We start from the raw sequence: 23,413 nt of genomic DNA, 5'->3' as shown, positions 1-23,413 counted from the left end.
GAGAAAGCGGTGGAATATGGCCTGAGTTCTTGGTGATGCCATCCAAATAGGAAATCCTGATTAAGTTCCTGACTCCTGGCCTCAGTCTGTCTTAACCCTGGCTATTGTGACCATTTTGGGAGTAAATCAGTGGATGGAAGATTCTCTCTCAGGCTCTATTTCCTCCCTCCTCTCTCTCTCTCCTCTCATTGTAATTCTGCCTTTGAAACATGTAAATAATTATTTAAATATATAAATATATATAGTTATGGATAGCGTATTTATTTTTAAAAGTAAAGTTTCTATGGATGCTTATAATCTCACAAATATAGATGGAAATACTGATTATCAATATATTCCTTAGCATTTACAAAACTCTTTAAAATATATTATTACACTCTATGGAGTTTCTAAACTGAATGGGTTCAATTATTGCAAAATCGCAATTCGTAAGTAAATTTTTACTCTAAAATTAAAGGACAGTATAAGTATTCCAGTTGCAGCTACAATTAATGTTGAATTAATGTGGCAAAAAATGGTAAATTCTGATAGTCATTACAAGAACATGTAATTTTTAATTTATTTTAAATTTGTTTTTAAATTTTAAATTTTAATTTTATTTTTTAATTTATGTTTTTAGTTTCTTTGGGAATTCAGATTCTAAGTAAATATCAAAGTTTCCAATGTATCTATTTGATATGTATTTGAAATCTCTATATTCTTATATATGAAACGAAAGCAACTCACAAAGTCAAGTTTTTGACTATCACCTGGATTTTAACAGAAATCTAGTGACACTATAATCACATAGAAGCCTCTTTTCTGCTGTGACAAATAGTATGTAATTATGGTATCAAAGACAACAATGACTGGGGTGTTGAAATACAGCACATCCCTAAAGCTATGCAAATTACATCTGTTCACCCAGGATTCCACAGTAGTCCCTAATACTGCGGTTACTGCAATATCCGCTTAAGTGTCCTAATTTTTCTTTTTACTTATTCCCTGTAAACCAATAAACTTTGTAAACTGGGGTTGAGAAGCCAAGACACAAGCAGTTTGTTATATAGAAACTGGAGAATGCTGATTAACATTTCACACAACGGATCCCAAATAAAAGTACCATCTTAAAAGACTGGAAATATTGCTGTTAGTTTTTAGAGATAGCTGATTCTAAAGAGAAAAAAAAATGGATCTGATCATGTTAAAGGTATCTTTAACCTGTCAAGATTTTTAAATATTTTGTGAAAATAGTATAGGCAGAGAAAAGAATTTCACCCAAACCACTGTAGTAACAGGGTCAAAACTGGGGAGAATACCCGTTCTTGTGTCCTTCAGAAGACAAAATTTCAGGACAGAACTCAACATTTTTTCCAGGTCCAAGAATAGAAGTCTCTCTGGAGCATTTTGCAGTAACTCATCAATACTTTGAGAGTCACAATGAAGCATTGCTCCTTCAACGGTTATTTCATTATTTATTAGCAGTTAAGCCACACCTATTCACTAAAGCATGCTTAATCTAAAACAACATTTCTAAGAACAAAGCCATCATAGTTCATTATTTTGTAACACTTGAATTATCGCCATTACATTTTAATCAATTACGAGTGAAAGACCTTTTTGATAAAGTTAGCCAGTTTGAATAGTCTGTGTCTGTAACAAAGGTTTTGAACCCATTTTTTTTCCATCTTAGAATGTGTTTTCAGTATAAGATTCAATCTGATTGAAGCCCGAAGTTGTCCATTTTCTGTATGACAAATGTATGACAGAATCTTGCAGGGCAGACACCACGTTGTCCTACGAGGGTGCAGACTCGCAGTATTTCCTTGCTTCACGCTAGCATCACACACATGCTTGACAAGGGTCAGTGCTCAAAGGCCAAGCCGTTACCACCCCTGCCTTAAACACAAACAGAACTGCTTTTTTATTTCAAAAAAAGATTTTATAACAGTTTGAATTATATCCTGCACAACATCATCATAATTATTATTTTTCCTAGTTTTTGTCTCTGACACATTGAAATATGTCATGTTCGCACTCAGGAGTTTTTCAAAACATCGGCTCTGGCTTTCAGGCAGCTTCTGGTTGGGTAGGGTAATTCCTGTCAAGTTCATAACCAGAATGGCGTGTGCAGTGTCCCCATTTTCCCATCTTTCACCCAAGATATATACTTTATACCTTTTAAAGGAGTTTCTGTTGCATTTGCTAAATAATGTCATTCTATTATTTTTAATTTTGTTTTTAATTGACACGTAACAATATATTTTTATAGCCTATAATGTGTTTGCATTCACGTACACATTTTGTAATGATCAAGTCAGAATAACTGGCATATCCATATTCTGAAATATTTATCATTTAGTTTTAATGAAACCAATGAAAGTTTTTCTCCTGTAGTTATTTAGAAATGCCTCATGCATTTTTGTTAACATAGGATACTAAAAGTAACTTCTGCTAACAGTGTGTTGTACCACCCACTGCCTGTCTCCTCCCTCTTTATCCTCTCTGGCCTCAGTTACTTTTGTACTCTAATTCTAGATCAACTTTTCTAGATTGCATGTGTGAGTAATGTCATGCCACATTTGTGTGTTTTTTTGTTTGTTTGTTTTTGTTTTCTTTGTGTGCGTGTCTGGCTTTCTGGCTTGTTCGATTTCACACACACCCTTCCAACCTTCCCCCTATCTTCCCTGGTCCACCACCTTGCTTCAACCAACACCCCTGCCTTGAGTCCGTCCACATTATTGCAAATGACAAGATTTCATTCTTTTTTGTGGATGAGTAGTATTACGCTGTGTATATAATGTCTTTATCCATTCATCATTTGTGAACATTGGAAGTATATCTTGTGAGTAGGCTATAATATGGCAGTGCAGAGATCTCTTTAACAAGTTGGTTTCATTGGATTTGGCTATACCATTTGTGGTATTGTTGGATCCTAAGGCTGTTCCTTTTCCATGTTTTTCACCGGTGATGGTTGACGTTTCCCTTTTCTCCACACCCTCACCTACATTTATTATTATTATTTTTCTTTCTTGGTAACAGCCAGTCCAACTGGAGTGGCTGATATCTCCTTGTGACTTTGACTTGCATTTCCTTGATACCGAGCATTTCCATGCACCCAATGACTACTTGTGCACCTTGCTTGGACAAGCATCTGCTCTGATTTTTGGCCAATTTCTACTCAAATTATTTGTGGATTTGGCTACTGAGTTATTCGAGTTCAATTGTAAGTTGGATATTAAATCTTTGTCAGATATATAGTTGGCAAATAGTTCCCCTCATTCTGAATGCTGTCTTTCCATTCTACTGATTGTTTCTTTTGCTATATAGAAGCTTTTTTTTAAGATATTATGCCATCAATGTCTTTTCACTTTTCTGATCTGTTTTAGAAACTTTACTCAAAAACTCGTTTCCCATGTTAAATGTATGAAGTTTTTTCCTATGTTTTCACCTAGTAGTTTTATAATTTGGGGGTTACAATACATTTGTTTAATCCATTTTCCACCGATTATAGTGAGAAATGAGATCCAGTTTCATTTTTCTACTTGTAAATATCCAAGTATTTTGAAAATGTTTTGTTATTTCCTCATGTGTTCTTGGCATCTTTGTCAAATATTACTTGTCTGTAATGAGTGACTCTGATTCTGAACTGTATTCTGTTTCAATGGCCTAGGCTGGCATATGCTATTTTGGTTATGATAGCTTTGTAATATATTTTTAAGTCAAGTAGTGCAATGCCTCTAGCTTCTTTCTTTTTACCCAGATTGCTTTGGCATTTGGGGGACTTTCGTGATTTCTTATGAATTCTAGGGACTGTTTTTTTTTTCTACTTTCTGGAGAATATCATTGTAGATCACTTTAGATAATATGAACTAAATGAGTTTATTCAATACAATGCCAAAGGCTGTGAGATAAATTTTCGAAAAAACTCATTTGTTAAAAAGTAAGACTTATTCAGAGTTCTTTGTATTCAAGAAACTAGATAAAATTTATTTTGGTTTGCACAGTAAGTAATACAAAATTGTGCTCCCTATTTTCCCGTTCAAAAGTATTTAACCATTTCTCTGTGAAAATTAAAAAAGTTTCTGAAGCTATCATGTCCATATATCTAATGAATATTTATCTTATTACTTCTTTGAATCAAAGGGAAATTAGTCACCCTGCATGCAATAGATTCAAACTAATGCCAAATAAAAATAAAGTCATCCGTTGTTGATCTGATTACTCAACTTCTGGGGTTTTTCTTTTGTCTCTTTTCTCAGAATGGACTCAATGCTCTCCATCTGGCTGCCAAAGAAGGCCATGTGGGGCTGGTTCAGGAGTTGCTGGGAAGAGGCTCTGCTGTGGATTCTGCCACTAAGGTGATTTATCTTCCTAAGAAAACAGGAAATGACTTACAGCTTGTTTGCAGTGTATATTTCAAAGTTTACTGGAATATCAAGATTCTTAACTACAAAAGCTCCATTAAATGTTGCAGAGTTTCAATTGCTTCACTTAAAGACAGCGAACAAAAGACTGAAGAAACCTATACACCGATTTTCTAGAACTTTATCTTCTCTGTTCTATTTTACCAAGGATTCTAGATTAACACACATAATAGCACATCTTGAGGTTCAATAAAAAAAAAAACTGATCTGGTAAACTTCTGAATGGAAATGAACAACTGATTTTTCTGAATCAGTTAAAGCTATACATTTCTTAATGTATTTATCTTGGCATGAGAACGTAGGATTATTTTTTATACTAATGGAAAAGAAATTTTGGATTTTGAATTGGATTTTTAGGGCAAAATTAAAATTCTATCACTATAATACATATTGATAAAGAAAAGTTGACTTGATGTTAAAGAAATGTATAAGATATTTGATAAACCAGACATGATTGCTCACTTACTGATGCTGTTTTTGATTTTCAATCTGTTGAGTATTCATCTCAATAACAGAGAATTTTTAAATGATTACATCTTTTATCTTTTGAATATGAACTTTTGTTTGGATAAATCAAGTAGCTGATCAGAACCTAGCTTGCTGATAAGGGCTGAGAAGTGAGAATATGACTTGGGAGATACAGAAAGAAAATTTAGACATCCCACTCTGGCTGCAAGTATTAGTCTTATAAGCAGTGAAATCCAAAGAGTTTGGAAATAAACTAGAAATATGGTCAGTTAACCATTTTTAAGACTTTATACAAACCTGGTAAGATGTTCATTGATTTTGCATATGCTAAAGTAAACCAATACCATTTCTAAAAGAATTTTTTAAAAAGCACAAAAACTCTACAGCAATTTCACACAAGTTAAAATAGGCATATTTTATTGAAAAATTCATTACTTGGAACATTGAAAGAAAATACTATTATTGACCTTTCTTTGAGTATATCAAATAAGTCTTGAATATTTAAAGAATATTAACTTGAATGCAGATCAATTTACCTCATCAAAATGCCTGCATTTCACATATAAATATATTAACTTGACACCTTTTATTCTTTTTCATTTAATTTAATTGATATTTTAAATATAATTTTTACTTACAGAGATCAAAGTTCAGAATTTTCAAGGTGAATATCTCAATTAAAAAAAGAAAACTGAATCACTTTAATATAAATTGAGTGGTTAATGGTCCTATGGTGAGCTGGTGGTATAAAAGAAAAGTGACATGTAATCCAGCAAAGTTTTTCCCTTTCTAATATTTATTTTGATGATATTGAGGCAGACTTTAAGTACTATTCTATATTTTATTTTTATTAAAAGATAAATTTGTTTTTATTGGTGATTGGTGCTGTGATGCTCAATTGTAATTGATAATTTAGGTTCATGCAAAATTGATATTGTTTGGTTATTCCTTAAATACTTTTTAAGAACTCTATATCCCAGTGGATGGAAATATGATTGTAAGCACAATAAATTTCCTCACCTTTAAAAATACCTGTTTCTTGCAAGGTGAAACAAACTCAATGAGTCAGTAAATGTTTTTTCAAGTTAGTATTTTCTTGATGTAGGATTCTTTAGTTGTTGATGAAGTTCCAAGACTCATGAGATATTATCATACACATACATACTCAAATGCATCACCAATTTTTTGATTCAATAAGAATCTAGTTACTCAAGTTTCTCTATGCTACACCAGTATTGTAAAATATAGAAAAGGAACACATAAAGAATGATCAAAATTTTATGGTAAGAAATGATTTCTTCACAACGTTAACTACGATCTTGATATGATGACAGATTTAGTTGAAGTAATCAGCAATGTGGAAAATGCCTGCATGTTTGATTCCTACAACATTTGAAACTTCTAACATGGTCTGCTTCTCCCCAACAGAAGGGAAACACTGCCCTTCACATCGCATCTTTGGCTGGACAAGCGGAAGTCGTGAAGGTTCTTGTTAAGGAAGGAGCCAATATCAATGCCCAGTCGCAGGTATTCCATTCGGACTCTCTAATGTAAATGAAAATAAATCAGGACATGTTGTGAAAATCATGTAATGGATTTAGCTAGCTATTTACTACAGTTGCTCCTTTGCTTATTTTAAACAAAGTATTTTATGAATTTACAACATAAAGTTTCTTATTTTTTTAAATCTAACTGAACACTTAATAAGAGTCTATGGTTGTATTTATAAAGTTTAAGAAGAATATGAAGTGGTGTTTTTCAGAATGACAGCAACATCTGTGATATATAAATTATTCATACAAGTTCCATCTTGCTTTATAAAAATATTTTCTCTCTTTAAACTTAGAAAATTTTCAAAAGATTAGCATTCAAGTAGCAAATCTTCTTTAAAGTTAGAATCACACAATTACAGTTTTTTTCATATTCCAAAAGTGGGCTTTACTAAAATGCCTAGGGAATAAGAAAATCTAATCGCCACAGGCTTATGTTATACACAATAGTAGTATATCATAGATTTAAAATAGAATTAAGAAGAAGTTTAAAAAGTTTCATCAAAATTATACTATAAATTTGATCCCTGAGTTTTTAACCATATAAAGTGGAAGAAAATATTGTTTTATTCAAAAGTTTTCTTTTAATATTCATCACGTATATATGTAGGAATTGAGTTTTGTATCTTTATAACAACATTCATTTCTTCTATCTTTTGTTATTATTTTTTGCTTTTAGCGTAAGCCGTATCAGTGGAGATACTGACAAAATATACGATTCCTTTCTATTCTTTAGGATAACTATCAGCTTATGTTTGAAATATATATTACCTATGTTGTGTGACATGTTGCAGTAAGATTCATGAAGTGTTTGGGCAGGTAGCGTGGCAAGTTTGCCACATCCCTATCTCGTTTTAGAGTGCATGGGATTGAGTCTCACTTCTGCTTCTGATTGAGCTTCCATCTAATGTGCACCATAGGAAGCAGCAAATGTCTACATCACATGTGCAACTCAGTATTGTGTTTATAAAAACATAGAAGTGAATGCCTGGCTAAATTCAATGTAATATGAAGTAAATCATAGTGTTTATCGTAAATTGGATTGCTTTCAAGAGCTTTCAAGGAGAATAAGCTAGATTCATTCAATTAGTGATTTGTTTTTAGGGCCAAGAAGGCCTTTCTATTAGCCATAACTATGCCAGATTCTTAACAGCTCTTAAAAGAGAGTTTGTATCATCCAGTCCTTGGAGTGCCCTAGAAGTCATTCCACATCCACTAAACACTCCCTTGGTGGCCTCAACTGTCACATATCCCCAACCCACTTTCCATGCCTAGGAAATTACAGCTCCCTACTCCTCATGTTCCTGTGGCATCAATGTCAGCTTGCTGTCAGCTTCCACAATGGCAAAGTGGCATGAGGCCATCTCCTTGTTTGATTAATTTTATAACACATAAATCTGATTGACTTAGAGACATGACTTTTAAAAATTATTCCTGTTTGATATTGTTATAAGGAATTCATTCAATGAGAGTATTTTAAAATGTTTTCACAGATTTGAGTTTCTTTATCTGTTGACATTTACCTGTCTCAGATTTATTTTTTAATGTTTATCTGTAATTTCTTCAGAGTTGGAGATGTGAGCTCAGATGATTTTTTTAAACTTGCTAGTGTTTTAGGATTTTGCCTAACTCCTTGCACATACATGATTGGAGAGCATTTATATACATTCACTTTATGTATAAGAATTTATTTTGTTGCATATTCCAATAATCCTAACAGTAGGCATTAATATGCTAATAATATAAGTAATAGTGATGACTTCCAGGTACTATCTTTAGCACATTATATACATTATTGATTTACTGATGACAAATTAAAACTCAGATGATTTATTTACTTTGTCCCGGATAGCATTGCTTCTCTTGGTTTCCATATGAGATCTACCTTCATTACATACTTCAAACAAAAATTTTAGAATTTGTTGTTCTCCTAGCCCACACCGTATTCAGGACCCTGTTCAGGTCAAAATAAGTTGATTCTTGTGAGTATAATGCATGCAAAAGATTTAGCATAGACATTTTTGTTGCTATTATTTATGTACTATAAATATTATAGATCTGCAAAATGTCTTAAATATGGCTGGCTTTGTTACTACTACTACTGAAAAAGTTGACCTTTGCAGTCCGCCTCTTAAATTTCTCTACAAAAAATATGACCTTTAATTCTCATCAGACAATATTTTTATTTGGATCTTTACTCCCTATATATAGGCTAATTAGATGAGAATGATCTTTGCAATCAGGCAAAGTTGCCTTAAAACATTTATCTATTTATTTTTGTTTTTAAAAAGCAGACTAGTTTGTGTTATGTATAGTCTTCACAACTAAAAAAAATTAAAACTAAAGTGAATCCTACTTTGGGTACTGTCTCAACACAGTACAGACTAAGCTAAGTTGTAGAATATTGGTATAATAAAGCTCCCCATCCTTTAGGAAATTATTCTTTTTATTAGAAAAAAGGACAGTAGAATATTAGCCCTTAAAAAAAGAAAGTCTTGGAACATGGATGCAAGCTCATTAAGGGCATTATGAATGAATGAGTGAATGAATAAATGAATGAAAAGAGGGAGGAAGGAGGGAAAGAAGGAAGGAGAGAGGAGAGGAGAGGAAAAAGAGGGACGGAAGGAAGAAGAGAGAAGATGGGAAGAAGGAGGGGGGAAAGAGAATAGAAGAGAGGAGGGAAAATGAAGAGAATGAAGGGAAGAGAGAAGGGGAGAGGGGAGAGACAGGGAGACAGAAAGGCTAAAAGCTCTTATGAGGGTCTGGCATTATGGTTCAGCAAGTTATGCCTGCAATTGAATGCCTCCATTGCACATTGGAGTGTCTATTTGTATCCTTGCTCCTGATTTCCAGTTCAGCTCCCTATTAATGCATCCTGTGAGTCAGAGGACAATAGCTGCAGTACTTGAGTCCCTGCCATCTGGGTGCGACACCCAGATAGTGTTGTTGGCTCCTGGCTTTAGCCGGCCCAGACCCTGCTGCTGCAACCATCTGGGGAGAAAACAGCCAGTGGAAGATCCCTTTCTTTCTTCCTCTCTGTGCATTATTATCTTTTGAATTGAGAAACAAATCTTAAAAACAAACAAAAGCAGATCTCATGACACTTCTCAAGAATTATGCATCTAGGAAGTTTAATTTTATCAGAAAGATTCCAGCTGTCAGCAGACTATAGTCACAGAATAATATCCTGCATTAAACTTGTAATTTCTTGAAGTTTTTCCTTTTTTGTAAGAGAGGCATTGGGCCAGGGTTTTGAGGGTTAGTGGAGGAGAAGTGCTACTCCCCAGTTGCCAAACTATCCAGAATAGGAGTGGCTGGCTGGGGCTGGAGCTGGGGGCTGGGAACTCCATCTTGGTCTCTTACATTATGTGGCAGAAGCCCTAGTTACTTGAGCCATCACTACTGCCTCACTATGTCTGCATTGGTAGAAAGCTGAAATATGATGCCAGAACTCTGAGCTGTCCCCAGGCACTCATTTGTGAGGCAAACATCCTAACCAACAGCTCAGCCACTTGGCCATAGGCTCATCCCAAGGCTAATTTCTACTTGTACTTCAATTTGTTTCTAAATTTTATTCTCTCTTTAGGTGGATCACCAATGATTAGTCCCACCTTAGATAATGTACAAGTTTAAGGCACCAGTACAAAAACTCATATTATATAACAAATTAATGTTGCAACCACAAATCCATGTTTATTTGGTATAGACAGACATTTTTCCTGCAGCAGAATTCACAGTTTCCAATTAAATTGCTTTTATACCTTCAGCTGTCTCTGTGGAAATTCAACCTCTTGCTTACCTCCCATAAGAGCCACATCTCCGACTTAAACCCCATCAACTCTTTGCTTGTCTTAATGCTGAGATAACTAAAACTTCTTAAAAGAACTAGGTAGATAGTAAAAGGCAGGGTTTTAGGTACCCGTTGGCTTCCTTTAACCATTCATTGTTTTAAACCATTCTTTTTTTTTTTTCATTTTATGACACAGTTTCATAGGCTCTTGTATTCCCCCAACTCCTCCCTGAGCCCTCCCCCCATATTGAATTCATCCATATTGTTACAGTAGTACAGTTCATAACCAGTCATGATTCCTTCCTTGTGGGCATATCATGCAGAGAGTCCACATCTTATCGTCCAGATAAATTCAACAGTTTCATTGGGAGACCAGCTTTGGTCTGAAAGTAGAGCTGGCAGAATATCACCCCCTGCAATGAAAAGCCACTACACAACTTCAACAACAGGAAGACACATGGAAATTTACAACATCATGAAGTTAATTAACATGGTATCGAGTGACTAATATGTTAGAAAATGCAAGTTCTTAACCACAACCTGTAACTACTTCATTGACATCTCAATTTTAGTTTGTACACAACTGGCTGCTACAAACTTAAATATGGTTATAGGGTACTATTCAGTTGTTTCATGTCTATTTTTACTTTTATGTTTAGCAACTTATAGTATTCAAGTGTGATTTTTATTGAACTTCACGAATTTTAGGATAGCCCAAACAGGCTCTTAACTGTAACAAGCCATATGTTAACAATTGAGAAGCAGAACAGTTTTAGGAGGGGTGTGCAGAGAAATCTTCAATACCTCAGTGAGGAGTAACTGATCTTTGTGTCCTACCTAATAAGGTATATGGGAGTCCAAGCTGACTGTTTCCTGTCTGTTCTAAGCTTTGCTTATTGGTCTCTGTCTATCTGATCTAATTTTGGGGGCTACAGAGTGACCCTGATAGTCATTGCAAGAGAGGGTGGTGAGCCAAAGTTGGAACTAAGTAAGGACCAGAGAAAGCTCCTCTCCCTAGTCCCGAAGGAAGTTTACTGTTCTGTTTCTGCAGACTGCTCAGGGCTCCTGGCTATTGTTCTCATGACATTAGATCCTGTGAGGAAGGATATGGGCTTCTTCCATCCTTTCTGGGAGATCCGATAGGGAATGGTTGACCTCAGAGTTCTCGGCCTATGAGGGCACTCCAATTCCCTGTGATCTCCTTGGCAGTTGGGTTATAGTCTTTGGTGAGGTACTGGGAGTCTCTAGGATTAGGATGTAAGCCTTCTCCTGTCCTCCTGTTTCACTCTGAGGTCCCCTCCTGCTCTGTGCATATGACCTCCTGTTAAGAGGCTGTCAGGATCGCTCTTGGATCCCACTATATGTCTTTATGGTTTTTGCTAATGTTTAGACCATTCTTTAACCAAGCACAACCTCTCATGTATGTCTTATGCTGTCTTTTTTTTTACTTATTCGTTTTATCTGTCTCTATATACTTTTTCCTATAGAATCCCTTCTTTATAATTAATTTGTACAGGTTAAGGAACAGAGACCTTTTATTTTTATCTTAATTTAATGAAGTGAATTCAAAATAAGATGTTCTCATTTGATATTCTTGCTATTCCATGCCACTAAAATTTTATTTCTATTTCTTTTAATTTGGGGCTGTTCTATGATCAATATTCTTTGTTCTTTCAGCCCCAGAAATGTTATTTCACAAGAAAAAAGATGTTCCTATTTGCAAACCAAAAAGTAATCTGTTATTTTATTAGCTTTCAGATTTTCACATATCATGACTGTTAATTCCAGTTGCAAACAATACCATTATTTGTTAACATCTTCAAAATTTGAGGGGAACATGAAACTACTGCATGCAATGAGTATGTCTTTGCAGCTATAGTTTCCAATACTTTTCTCTTCATTTGTCCTAACTTCTCATCACAAATAATTTTAATTGGGCTGTGAAGACAAAGAAAGCCTACACAGTTGGCCAGAATGCTCATTACCCCAATTGCTTACATATGGCTACACAAACATCTTTGGCTGTCAAAAACAAAACTCATAATGGAACACTCTGTTTCCTCTCTCTCCTCTCTTTCCCCTTCTCTCCCTCCTTCCCTTTCTTTCTTTCTCCCTCTCTCTTGCACACACACACACATTTCCCACTGTATAAAAATGGATCTATGAATATATTCCCCAAAAGAGATTTTATCTTCAGTCATTTTCCCTCATATAAATATATGCAGATTATATATAATATATATATTTATTTCCTAATACAAATCTTTATTTCTTTTGAAATAGGGTACCCTACTATCTGTATTATAAACATTCTGAAGTTTAGATGAAGGTAGGCACTTACATTTGGACAGGAATAAGGAAGAAATCAGGGCACTTGTCTCATTGTTTCGGCTCTTAAAGTCCCTCTAGTGGGTGATGAAAGTTTTGAAGGATCAGTGCACTGCAGCTTAAATGAAATATACTTTCTCTGATATCCCGTTCTCTGGTATGCTAGGAGAGATTATGAGAATTTATGTCTTTAAGATTTTGTCTTGAAAGGTGTGTTCTCAGCTATTCCAGTAGAATCCCAACATTAAAAGTCTGCTAAGTAAGCACAACTACACAGCTCTCCTCTCCCCACAGACATACACATGCATGCAGGCATGTATAAACACATGTCTGAAAAGACAGGATATTATGTTTTCATCTAGAACAGAGTAAAGCAATTCTTCAAGTTTGACCCAGGATTAATACCATTGTATTATGCTCACTTTATTTTGGAACAGATGCATGAAAAGGCTGAATCCTATTTGTTAATTCATTTGAAATCTGAGTGAATTATGACAAAGGCATCATAAAATTTGCCTGGGCAAATCCATTATCACTATATTGCAAAGGGACTTTGTTTATTTTCCATGATAAGGTTTTATAGATGTAGATTCTCTCCACTTCCCTTTCTCCCTCTCCGTTCTCCTCCCCCAATGTTTTCCCTTTATTAGCATCAGTCACAAGTCCAACATTCTTCCGTTTACAGATATTATGACATTGTAGGTATAGGCAAAGGTAGAAAGTCAAATTATATTTAACACTTTCATTGGGAGTTAGAATGGAGCATAAGCTACCCTGGCAGGAAATGATGAACGTAACATTGTAGTGGTCTGTCTCTTAGCCCAAATCTCATGTCACCAGTGTTTACTTTCTGCAACAACTGTGATGCTGGTTGACATTGTTGGGAAATTAAATACCGATTCTTTAATACAAATAGCAAACATAAAAATACACTAAATAAAGCTTCCCAACAGAAAAAGATAAGAGCAATCACTCACACATCAATTTGATATCCAAAGTGTGCTTTCTAGTATTTGTTAGGGTTATGGTCATAAATGGTGAAGTAAGATCAGAAGTGATATCCAAAGCCCTCTTAAGGAAAGAAAGAGTTAATTTGCAAATCAGGGGTGAGAAGAGGTGAAGTATGACATGAGAAAATCAAATCACACATGAAGGAACTTATGGGAAATGAGGGATTTGGAAGCTAAAATATCAAGGGGGAAATGTGGTGTGTGAAATGAGGCTTGAAAGAAAAGTCAGATCCTGCAAGACTGTTAGTCATCTTCAGAATTTTGTTTCAAGATGCTTATCCTAGGTCCAATGTGAAGTGAAGGTGGGAGATGGGAAAAGCTTTTTGAGGGAAACACTAGGGCAGTTTTCTTTGATGGCTCATGTCCTGAGTTATTTCTATTCCCTATGCATTAGAGATAAAATTATTTTTATCCTTAGGATTAAGAGCACAAAAATTATATTTGCATTCATAACTAAAGAATGTCAGAAAAAAAGAGATAGCATTAAAAAAAAAAAAGAGGAACATTACTCAGTTATATTTGGGAAGATGGCCAAAAGATACCTAGGAACTTAGCTGATGACAAAGAAAGACGGAGAAAAAGATCAAAGTTACTCAGCTGCAACAAGTGCTTTTAGACACAGAGATGTTTCAGCTTTTACTTACATGCAATTATGTCTGAGAGGGAAACGATTGTTGCATGGATATAAACAAAACATATTAAGCTAACAGTAGATATCCCAAAGGTCCTGAATTTGTCCAGTGTTCCTGTGGATAAGTTAACAAGTATTTGATAATTGGGCAAACTGCCATGATTTTGGAGGTGGCCTCTTCCCCTCTTCATCCCTCTAATATGTTATTGACTGATATTCAAATGAGTTTACAAGAAAGGTTCCACATACTATGTCTTCTTAGATGAGTATTTGGTATTCCTTCAAATTCCTGTGGTTTTTGAAAATCAGGTTTTTGATTTTTTAAATGAGTTTTTAAATGAACCCAGCTCTGAAGGCAGAGTTTTAACTTTTGAAATCTATGATTACCTGTTACATTTTTGTTTTGTTATGAAAGTATGAGTTTCTCTGCATACTATGCTCTTCAATAAATTACTGCAGCAGTTTAGAGCTGAAAGGGAATATTATAAGGGTCATATTTCCTTAGGCATCTGAGGTCTAGAGTCAAATATCTTCCTCAAAGTTATATGGTAATTTCCGTCTTCAGAATAAACACTCTATCTCATAGCATGTCTACATTAGCTTTCTAAAGCAGAATCCTTAATTTAATTGGTTGGATTGGATTCTCTTCTTCAAAATTGAATCTATCAATGTATCCAACAAAATGTTATGTGCTGATTGGCTTAAGCCATTTGGTAAACAACTTAGAACTACAAGATGAGGATAGAGGTTTGGCGTCATTACAATTGTGTGAATCACAGGGCAAAGCATGGCTACTTGAGAGAAAAAAACCAGGATATTTCCGAGGAAAAGAAATTAGCTTGGATATTCATTCCATGTTGGAAATTACTTTGTTTTCCTTGATTTTTAAACTTCATTTGTTTCTACTTAATTTGCTTTCTCCATAATTCTTTTAAAAGTTCATCTTTTTTTTCCATTTTGTTTATAAATTCAGACATTAACAATATAATGATTCAGTTGCTATTTAATAGTTTAATTTTATTTATTCATTTTTGCAAAGTAAATCAGGGATTTTGAAGTTAGATGACAAGAAATGAAAGGTTACTAACCACACATTGAACTCATCTTGTTTGTATTAATATCACATGAATATAAGAATTGATGAGAAAGAAAGAAAATACATGGTAAAGCTAAGAAGACCTATAAATTTCAAAGTTGAACAAGGTTGAAAATCACAGCCCTAAATTATCTGTTATTATCAAGATCTGAGAAAAAGAGAAGAGCAAATTATTAGTCAATCAAAAGCTATGCATTGTGAATCAAGATGGCGGAATAGGGTACGGACACGCTTAAACGGACAAGAGAAACATTTAATCAGGATGAAGCAGAGAGGACATATTTCAGGAAATAGGAAAGGACAGAACAACAGCAGAGGGGCACCTGGAGACTGACAGACACAGGAAAACAGCGGGCACAGTGACTGATAATCCAGCTCGGCAATCTGAACTCCACCAGCAGCCGGAACTAAACCAGCAACCAGGTGGGAAGGGACTTTCACTGGGAGCTTGGGAGGTGAACCCAGACAAAGTACTGTCCATCCTGCTGGTCTGTTTGATTTGACCAGAAGCAGACACAGAGCAGTAAATCTCAGACAGTGCGAGAACAGAGTGAATTTCATAGCCCAGTCAGCCCTACAGAGCTGAATTGGGCACCATTTTGCGTAAAGAGGAAAGAACAAGGGAAAGGACGGAGCATGCTCTGAGCTGGGAGTGAGCTCATTTCTGACTCGGTAAACTGCAACGACGTGGCACTCTACAGGTTCCATCCACCGCAGGTCTGGGTAGCCCACGGATCTGACGGCCAGCAGATCAAGAGCTGTAGTGGTAGCATGTCAGGCGCCATTTTGCGCACTGTGGCAATAGCTTTGGGACTGCAGGGGACAAGAGTGAACTGTGCATGTGCTGAACTCGCGAGAACTCGCTGAGGTCCCGCAGGAAAATAATACTGACTGCGGCATCGTACTGGTCAAAATAAGTCCGTGTGGCACCCAGACCTAACGTCCAACAGGTTCTGACAAGATCAGCGACACCAACAACCTAACTAGATAGGACACCTGGTGTCTCTCTAATCCTGGATCTGACATAAGAATCCAGACCTGGAACTTGCTGGGGGTTGTGGCACAAGTGGCTGCAAGCAAAAAGTTGTGTACCAACTGCAATAAGAAAAATCGCATTGTGGACCTGTGGTTAACACAGCTTAGAAACCTGCCCCAAGAAGAAGACTCTGCTAACCAGAAGTACAATGACCAAGAGCAAAAGAAGAGACAAAGGCACAATGAATATTACTGAAAACTCCCCTGCAAAGGAGCAAAACCCTATGCCAACCTCAGGGTTAACTGAGGAAGACATTGAGAAAATGGGGGACACAGAATCCATAAGACTCATTTTAAAGATTCTGGTCAAAAATGAGAAGTTAATGCAAGAGTTCAAAGAATTTAAGGAAGCAGTAAAGCAAATCAAGACTGGAATATCAGAAATTAAGAACACAGTAGAGAAAATTACAAGTACAGTGGAGAGTCTCCAAAATAGAATGAAGCAAGCAGAAGAAAAAATCTCAGAATTGGCAGATATCTCCTGTCACCAGGGGGAAGCAAACAAAAAGCTGGAAGCAGAGCTGGATCAGGCCAAAAAAAGTATTCAAGAATTAAAAAACACTATTAAGAGGCCAAATATAAGAGTTATGGGAGTCCCAGAAGGTGCAGAAAGAGAAGCTGAGTTTGCAAATGTATTTAATGAAATAATCAAGGAAAATTTTCCTATCTGGAGAAAGAATTGGGAAACAAGATCCAGGAGGGGCACAGAACTCCCAACAGGCTTGATCAAAAGCGATCTTCACCAAGACATGTGATCATCAAGCTCTCTTCAATTGAACATAAGGAAAAGATCCTTAAATGTGCATGTGAAAAACATCATTTGACATTTAAAGGAAGGCCAATTAAGCTCACAGGAGATCTCTCACAGGAAACTCTATAGGCAAGAAGAGAATGGAGTGACATATTCTAGATTCTACAAGAAAACAATTGTTGGCGTAGGATAACATATCCAGCAAAGCTTTCTTTCGTCTTTGAAAGTGAAATAAAATTCTTCCAGAGTAAAGAAAAGCTAAAAGAATTTACCTCTTCCAAACCTGCCCTACAAATGATACTTCAAGATGTTCTCTTGACAGAGAAGAGGAATAACACCTATCAAAACCAAAGGCAAATGGAAGAACATCCCAGTAAAATGACAAAAGAAGACTAATTCAATGAACAACCCATTCCTAAAATGATTCTGAATGTAAATGGCTTAATCTTAATCAAACATCATAGATTAGTAGACTGGATTAAGAAACAAAATCCATCTGTTTATTGTCGGGAGGAGATACACTCCAACAAAGATCAGCGGAAACTATATCACATGGGTTTTATTGTTTTCTGTTGGTTTCATCTCTTCAAAACACTTTCTTCTGCTTAAATCATTCAATGACTCGTAGATCATACAGTCACATCATTTTCTTCAAGAAGGTTCTTGATTTTCACTGCTTCAGCTACATGTTATACATTTAATAGCATGTTGTTTAACTTCTTGGTGTTGTTAATTTCTTTTTTCTACCTGATGTTGAGTTTGTTTTGTGGCTCTTCATTTAAGGGGATGTATAGTAGTTGTGTAATGGAGACTGTCATATCTAGTAACATGTCATTTAACTTCATGGCATTGTAAATTTCTATTTTTCTTTCTATTGTTGATTTTGTATCATTACTTTTCATTTAAGGGAATGTACAGTAGTTATGTAATGGAGACTAACATTCAGATGTGAGGATGCAGTGTGGTATGCATTTTCCAGACAAAGATGGACTTACAATGAAACTGTTTATATTGTATTTGGACAATAGGATCCTGGACTCTCTGCCATTGTCCATGCCCACAATGATAAACATATAATTGAGTATGAATGACTATATGTTAGTAATGATATAAAGGAACTAGGTGGGGGGGAGGGAATTGGGGAGGGGATAAGGGAATATGGAACTGTATCATAAAATGATAGCAATAATAATAAAATGTGGAAAAAAATAAAAATTAAAAACAAAAAGCTATGCATTGTGTGCAAGGCGCTGGTTTCTGTGGAATATTCCAAATAAGTTTCAGACAGAAGGCTGCTTTCAGTACATGTAGAGGAGACTGTGAGGGCTTGGAATGCGCGTGTCCCATATCAGAATGTTCCGTGTACATGCTGTCTCCTCTGCTTCCAAGCCAGCTTCCTGCAAATGTGGACCCTGTTAGACAGCACTTGATGCTTCAGACACTTGGGTCCACCTGGTCATTGTTGGGCATTTGGAGAGTGAATCAAGGAAGGGAATTTCTCTATGTCTCTTTGTCTGTTTGACTTTCAGATAAAGAGAAAATTAAACAAAGTAAAAACTATGTTATTCTCATATGATGTAAAGACGAACACACAAGAAGTGGAAGGCAGGGCCCGGCGTGAGAATGTAGTGATTAAAGTCCTCGCCTTGAAGACACCAGGATCCCATATGGGTGCCGGTTCTAATCCTGGCTGCTCCACTTCCCACCCAGCTTCCTGCTTGTGGCCTGGGAATTCAGTACTTGGAAAAGGCTCGTGGCTTTGAATTGGCTCAGCTCCAGACGTTGTGGTTGCTTGGGGAGTGAACCATCCAGACGGAAGATCTTCCTCTCTGTCTCCCCTCCTGTCTGTATATCTGCCTTTCCAATAAAAATAAATAACTCTTAAAAAAAAAAAGGTGGAAGGCAAGCAATAGTATTTAGTATGCTCTTCTGCTATATAGTTTAAAGAGGCTGTGTACTAGAGAGGAATATAATAACTGGCTCAACTCTGTTAATGAAAAGTTTACCAAGGATCTGAGTTAGATAATGAAATTTACGTCAAGAAAATGCAGTGGAAGATTCCCAGGTGAAAAGATCATTAGTATAAATATTAAGAGGCAGAATTTTTGGAACATGGTGAATTTAGAAATATTGCTGAGACAAGCTTGTCTGGAACCACAAGAGGGGATGTATTAAAGATTTGATTTTGATATGATTTACTATATAAGATGGATGAAGACATAAAAGGTTTTGACCGTCAATCAATGTCTCGAAAACTGATTTCTGATTAAAACTGCTAAAATGACAATATGAAAAAAAGTAGTTATTGAAAATACATTATGAGGGCCTGGCGCGATAGCGTAGTAGTTAAACTCCTTGCCTTGCATGCCCCGGGATCCCATATGGACACCAGTTCTAATTATGGCGGTCCCACTTCCCACCCAGCTCCCTGCTTGTGGCCTGGGAAATAGTCGAGGACGGCGGCCCAAAACCTTGGGATGCTGCACCTGCCTGGGAGACCCGGAAGAGGCTCCTGGCTTCAGATTGGTGCAGTACCGGCCGTTGCGCTCCCTTGGGGTTGAACCATCAGACAGAAGATTTTCCTCTCTGTCTCTCCTCCTCTCTGTATATCCACCTTTCCCATAAATTTTTTAAAATTAAAAAAAAATACATTTTGAGAGGAGCTAACACTGTGGCACCTGTAACACCAACATCCCACATCAGAGTGTTGGTTTGAGTCTCAGTTACTGAACTTCCGAACCAGCTTCTTGCTAATACACTCAGAATGCAGCAGTTGACGACCCAAGGCACCAGGGTTCCTGCCACTCAGGTAGATGACCCCAATGCATTTTTTGGCTCCTGGCTTCAGGCAGCAGGATGTATAGGATGTGCAAGATTATCTTGAAATATTTAGCCAAGTTCAAATGCTTTTCTGGTAATTAATGCATAATGAATTGAAAGCAAGAATCATTTTAGATCCAATGAGAATATAGCATTTTCAGTCTTGTTTCTGACTGCTGACAATATCCAGGCATGATACATTGTCTTTGGGAATTATCGCTAAAGCACATTACAAAACGGTATAATATAAAAAGAAATATTTACAATGGTTAGTTGTGAGTTCAAATCCTAGCTCCCATGTAAAGCAATGTAAAATTATGCATATTTCCTAATTCCTGTGATGGTTAATTACCTTGAGTAATTTAAAGATTCACTTTTTGTTTTGCTGGACTGTTAGGGTTAAATAGCAAGAATAGTGTCTAGCTCTCTCTTTTCTCACTAGCGGTACTACCAAATATGTTTTTTTTAAGGATTTATTTTTATTGCAAAGTCAGATATACAGGAGGAGAGCCAGAAAGAAAGATCTTTTATCAGATGGTTTTTTCCCCTAGTGACTGCAGTGGCGGGGGCTGAGCCAAGTCAAAGCCAGAAGTCCAGAGCCTCTTTCAGGTCTCCCATGTGGGTGCAGGGTTCCAAGGCTTTGGGCCATCCTCAAATGCTTTCCCAGGACACAAAGGAGGGAGCTGGATGGGAAGTGGAGCAGCCAGGATTGGAACCGGTGCCCATATGGGTTCCTGTTTTGTGCAAAGCGAGGATTTTAACCACTAGGCTACTGCACTGGGTCCCAAATATCAAATCAGTTGGAGACATACCTAAACGATCTTATGCCTATGAGAACTCCTGCATTCTTTCTCAGGCAGTTCCAGTCACTAGGCCAAGTTCCCTGCTCATCCCTAGTGAAGGGCACTGCAGCGGTAGAAGATTAACTGCACAACTGCTGGGCAGAATTGGAGGTATTTCCCAGGACAGTCTAGTTTTGGTTGAAGGGTATAACTGAAGAGAGTGCAAAAAGGCATTGTGTTTGGAGCTGCTGTGTTACTGTCCAGGCTGCACGCGCTGGGTGTGTCCTTGGGTGATGTTAAGTTGCTCTCGTCCATAAAGGGATGAATAGGGCAGTTGCAATCATGAAGTTAGAGGACATAGTGAACATTTTGTAGAGTTAAGCTTTCTGGAAAATTGAGGGCATCAATGGTTATAATATTACTAGATAGGTTAGTGGTGATGTTTCTAAAGAGGATCTATAAAAAGATAGGAAGTTGGTTAAAGTAACTCATAATATGCTAATCCTCACCAAAGTATTACGGTTAAGATTGATTGGAAACTTTATTTACCATATTAATTAATACTCTCTCAGAGCCAAATGTAACACCTGTACTTTTATTCTTTTGCCCAAAATACCTCCCTTGCATGCAAAAAGTAGTCTTTGTTTTTGTCACTACAATTAGTATTCCTTGGATTTTTTACTTCCTTTGCAGCTGTGCACTCACAGCTGTGCACTCACATATTTAGGGAAATAATCTGAATCATCCTGACCTTAAAGCTTGGTGATAATTTTGGATTTCTTCCAATCTTATCTCATGGTGCTAATTCAAAAGATGGTGAACTCTCTGGCAAGGTAACTAGAGTGGTAATTCTCAGCCAGTACTAACTGTTGTTTGATGGAGAGTTTCACAGCTCATCATGGTTATAGCTGCTGAGGAATTAGCCTCCTGTAACAGTACCTAAGCCATAACACCGACCTGACTGCAAAGGCCAGGCACCTGCTTCAGAAAGGGAGTTCTAATCCTGTTATATTCAATCCCAGAGTAACTAGAAACATTCCTGCTTTCCACTATTGAAGTTGGTATAACGATTTGTTGATGAGTTTTTCGGTAAGCATGGAGAGTGTAAATAATACTCTTAGAAAAATTGCAAATAACACAAGAAATTAAGAATATTATACAGATTAAGAGCTGTAGTTTTTAAATTTTATCTTTATAGATTCCTTCATCTATGTAACTATACACAAGCTTCCTATTCTATTCATTCTGTCCTCTTAACACAAAGATCAAATCTTTCTGATTGTAAAACAACATATGATGACAGCTGTTTTGTCACAATGCTTTAAAGTAGCTTTTTTTTTTTTAAAGATTTGCTTTACTTATTTGAAAGGCAGAATTACAGAGAGAGAAGGAGAACCAGACATAGAGAATATTAACCCATCAGCTGGCCCACCCTGCAGAAGGCTGCAACAGCCAGGGGTGAGTCAGTCGGAAGGCAGGAACCAGAAACGTCGTCCAGGTCTCCCACATGAGTGACAGGGGCCCATGTACTCGGGCCATTCTCTGCATACCATTGTATGCTACAGTCAAATTCAAGGAAATGAAATCTACCTTTTGAAAGAAGTGTCAAAGAATTTACAGACATAGTTAAATACCACAGGCTTAACAGGAGTTTAAAACAGGCTTAAAAAGGAGTGTGAGTGAATTTTAGTCATCCACAACTGCAGGAGCATTATTGAAGACCTACTATGTGCTAAGCATTGTTATAGGTGCTACAGGAATTTTAGCATGAAGTATGGTATTTCTATTGGCAATTAGAGTATATTGTGAACATTATATGACTCTAAAAGATCCGTTCTGTGAATCCTGTTATATTTTCTGCTTGTTGATCACAAGGACACCTTGTCCAATGCCTAAGTTCAAAGTTTTTAGAATATATTTGATATTTCAAATATAGGCTCTACATTGTATAGAAATAGTGACTCCTATATTAAGATAAAAGTAAGTTCATATGATCAATTGTTTCAAGTTGACTAACTAATCATTCTTTTATTTCTGTAAGGGCCTAACAAAATTAAGGCCAAAAAGTTAAGATCCTTAAAATTAAAAATAATAGTTCTTAGAACTGCAGTTCTTGTCCAAAACCTGACATTTGCCTTCTGACATTATTTATTTCTGTATAATTTCTTTGAAAATACATATAAATGTCAATGAAGATGTTTGTTTAAAGATGTTTTTAAAACTTCAGTCAATCTATATTTTGAAAGTAGCTAGACAAATATCAATACATTTTTATTCAATTTGTCAGGATCCAATAACCAACAGATTCTCATCAATAACTGAAGCTTATTAATTATTCATAGTTGTAGCATTAATGTAATGGAATTTTTTGTGAAACTGTTAGTGTTTGATTTCTCTAAAATACAGTATGATTTCTAGATTTTAGGTGAAGCTTTATAACTTTAATAAATGTGGTAACTAATGTCAATGAATAATAGACTGACACCATATCTAATCTAATTGTTAATTAGAATATACATTTATGAATACTAAATTACAAATTATATTTTAACATACCCGAATCATACTAATATTTCTAAATCTCATTTCTCATAAGATTATTACAAAAACCTTCCTTCCCAGCCTTCTAGATTATAGCTTGGCCCTTTTCCAATTCCAGGTAAAATAATCTCTTTAAAATGCAAATGTGGTCATTCAAGCCCCTGTTTAAAAACCAGTGATTCCCAAAGCTTTTAGCATAAAATTT

General features: G+C 36.1%; 1 protein-coding gene across 7 annotated transcripts in view; it reads left to right on the top strand.

The window, feature by feature from the left end:
* The window catches only part of ANK2 (ankyrin 2), a 306,741-nt gene that overhangs the window by 139,021 nt on the left and 144,307 nt on the right, over positions 1 to 23,413 (top strand). For all 7 annotated transcript variants that reach the window (XM_040966587.1, XM_040966586.1, XM_040966588.1 and 4 more), the window contains exons 3-4: positions 4,242 to 4,340; positions 6,303 to 6,401. In XM_040966587.1, the coding sequence (XP_040822521.1) occupies positions 4,242 to 4,340; positions 6,303 to 6,401 (198 nt within the window). The remainder of the gene's footprint in view (positions 1 to 4,241; positions 4,341 to 6,302; positions 6,402 to 23,413) is intronic.

This window comes from Ochotona curzoniae, unplaced genomic scaffold (genome assembly GCF_017591425.1).
Source record: "Ochotona curzoniae isolate NIBS_2020 unplaced genomic scaffold, NIBS_Ocur_1.0 scaffold_4506, whole genome shotgun sequence".
Taxonomy (NCBI): domain Eukaryota; kingdom Metazoa; phylum Chordata; class Mammalia; order Lagomorpha; family Ochotonidae; genus Ochotona; species Ochotona curzoniae.
Note: the sequence above shows the minus strand (reverse complement) of the source record. Positions and strands in the feature narration are given on the sequence as shown.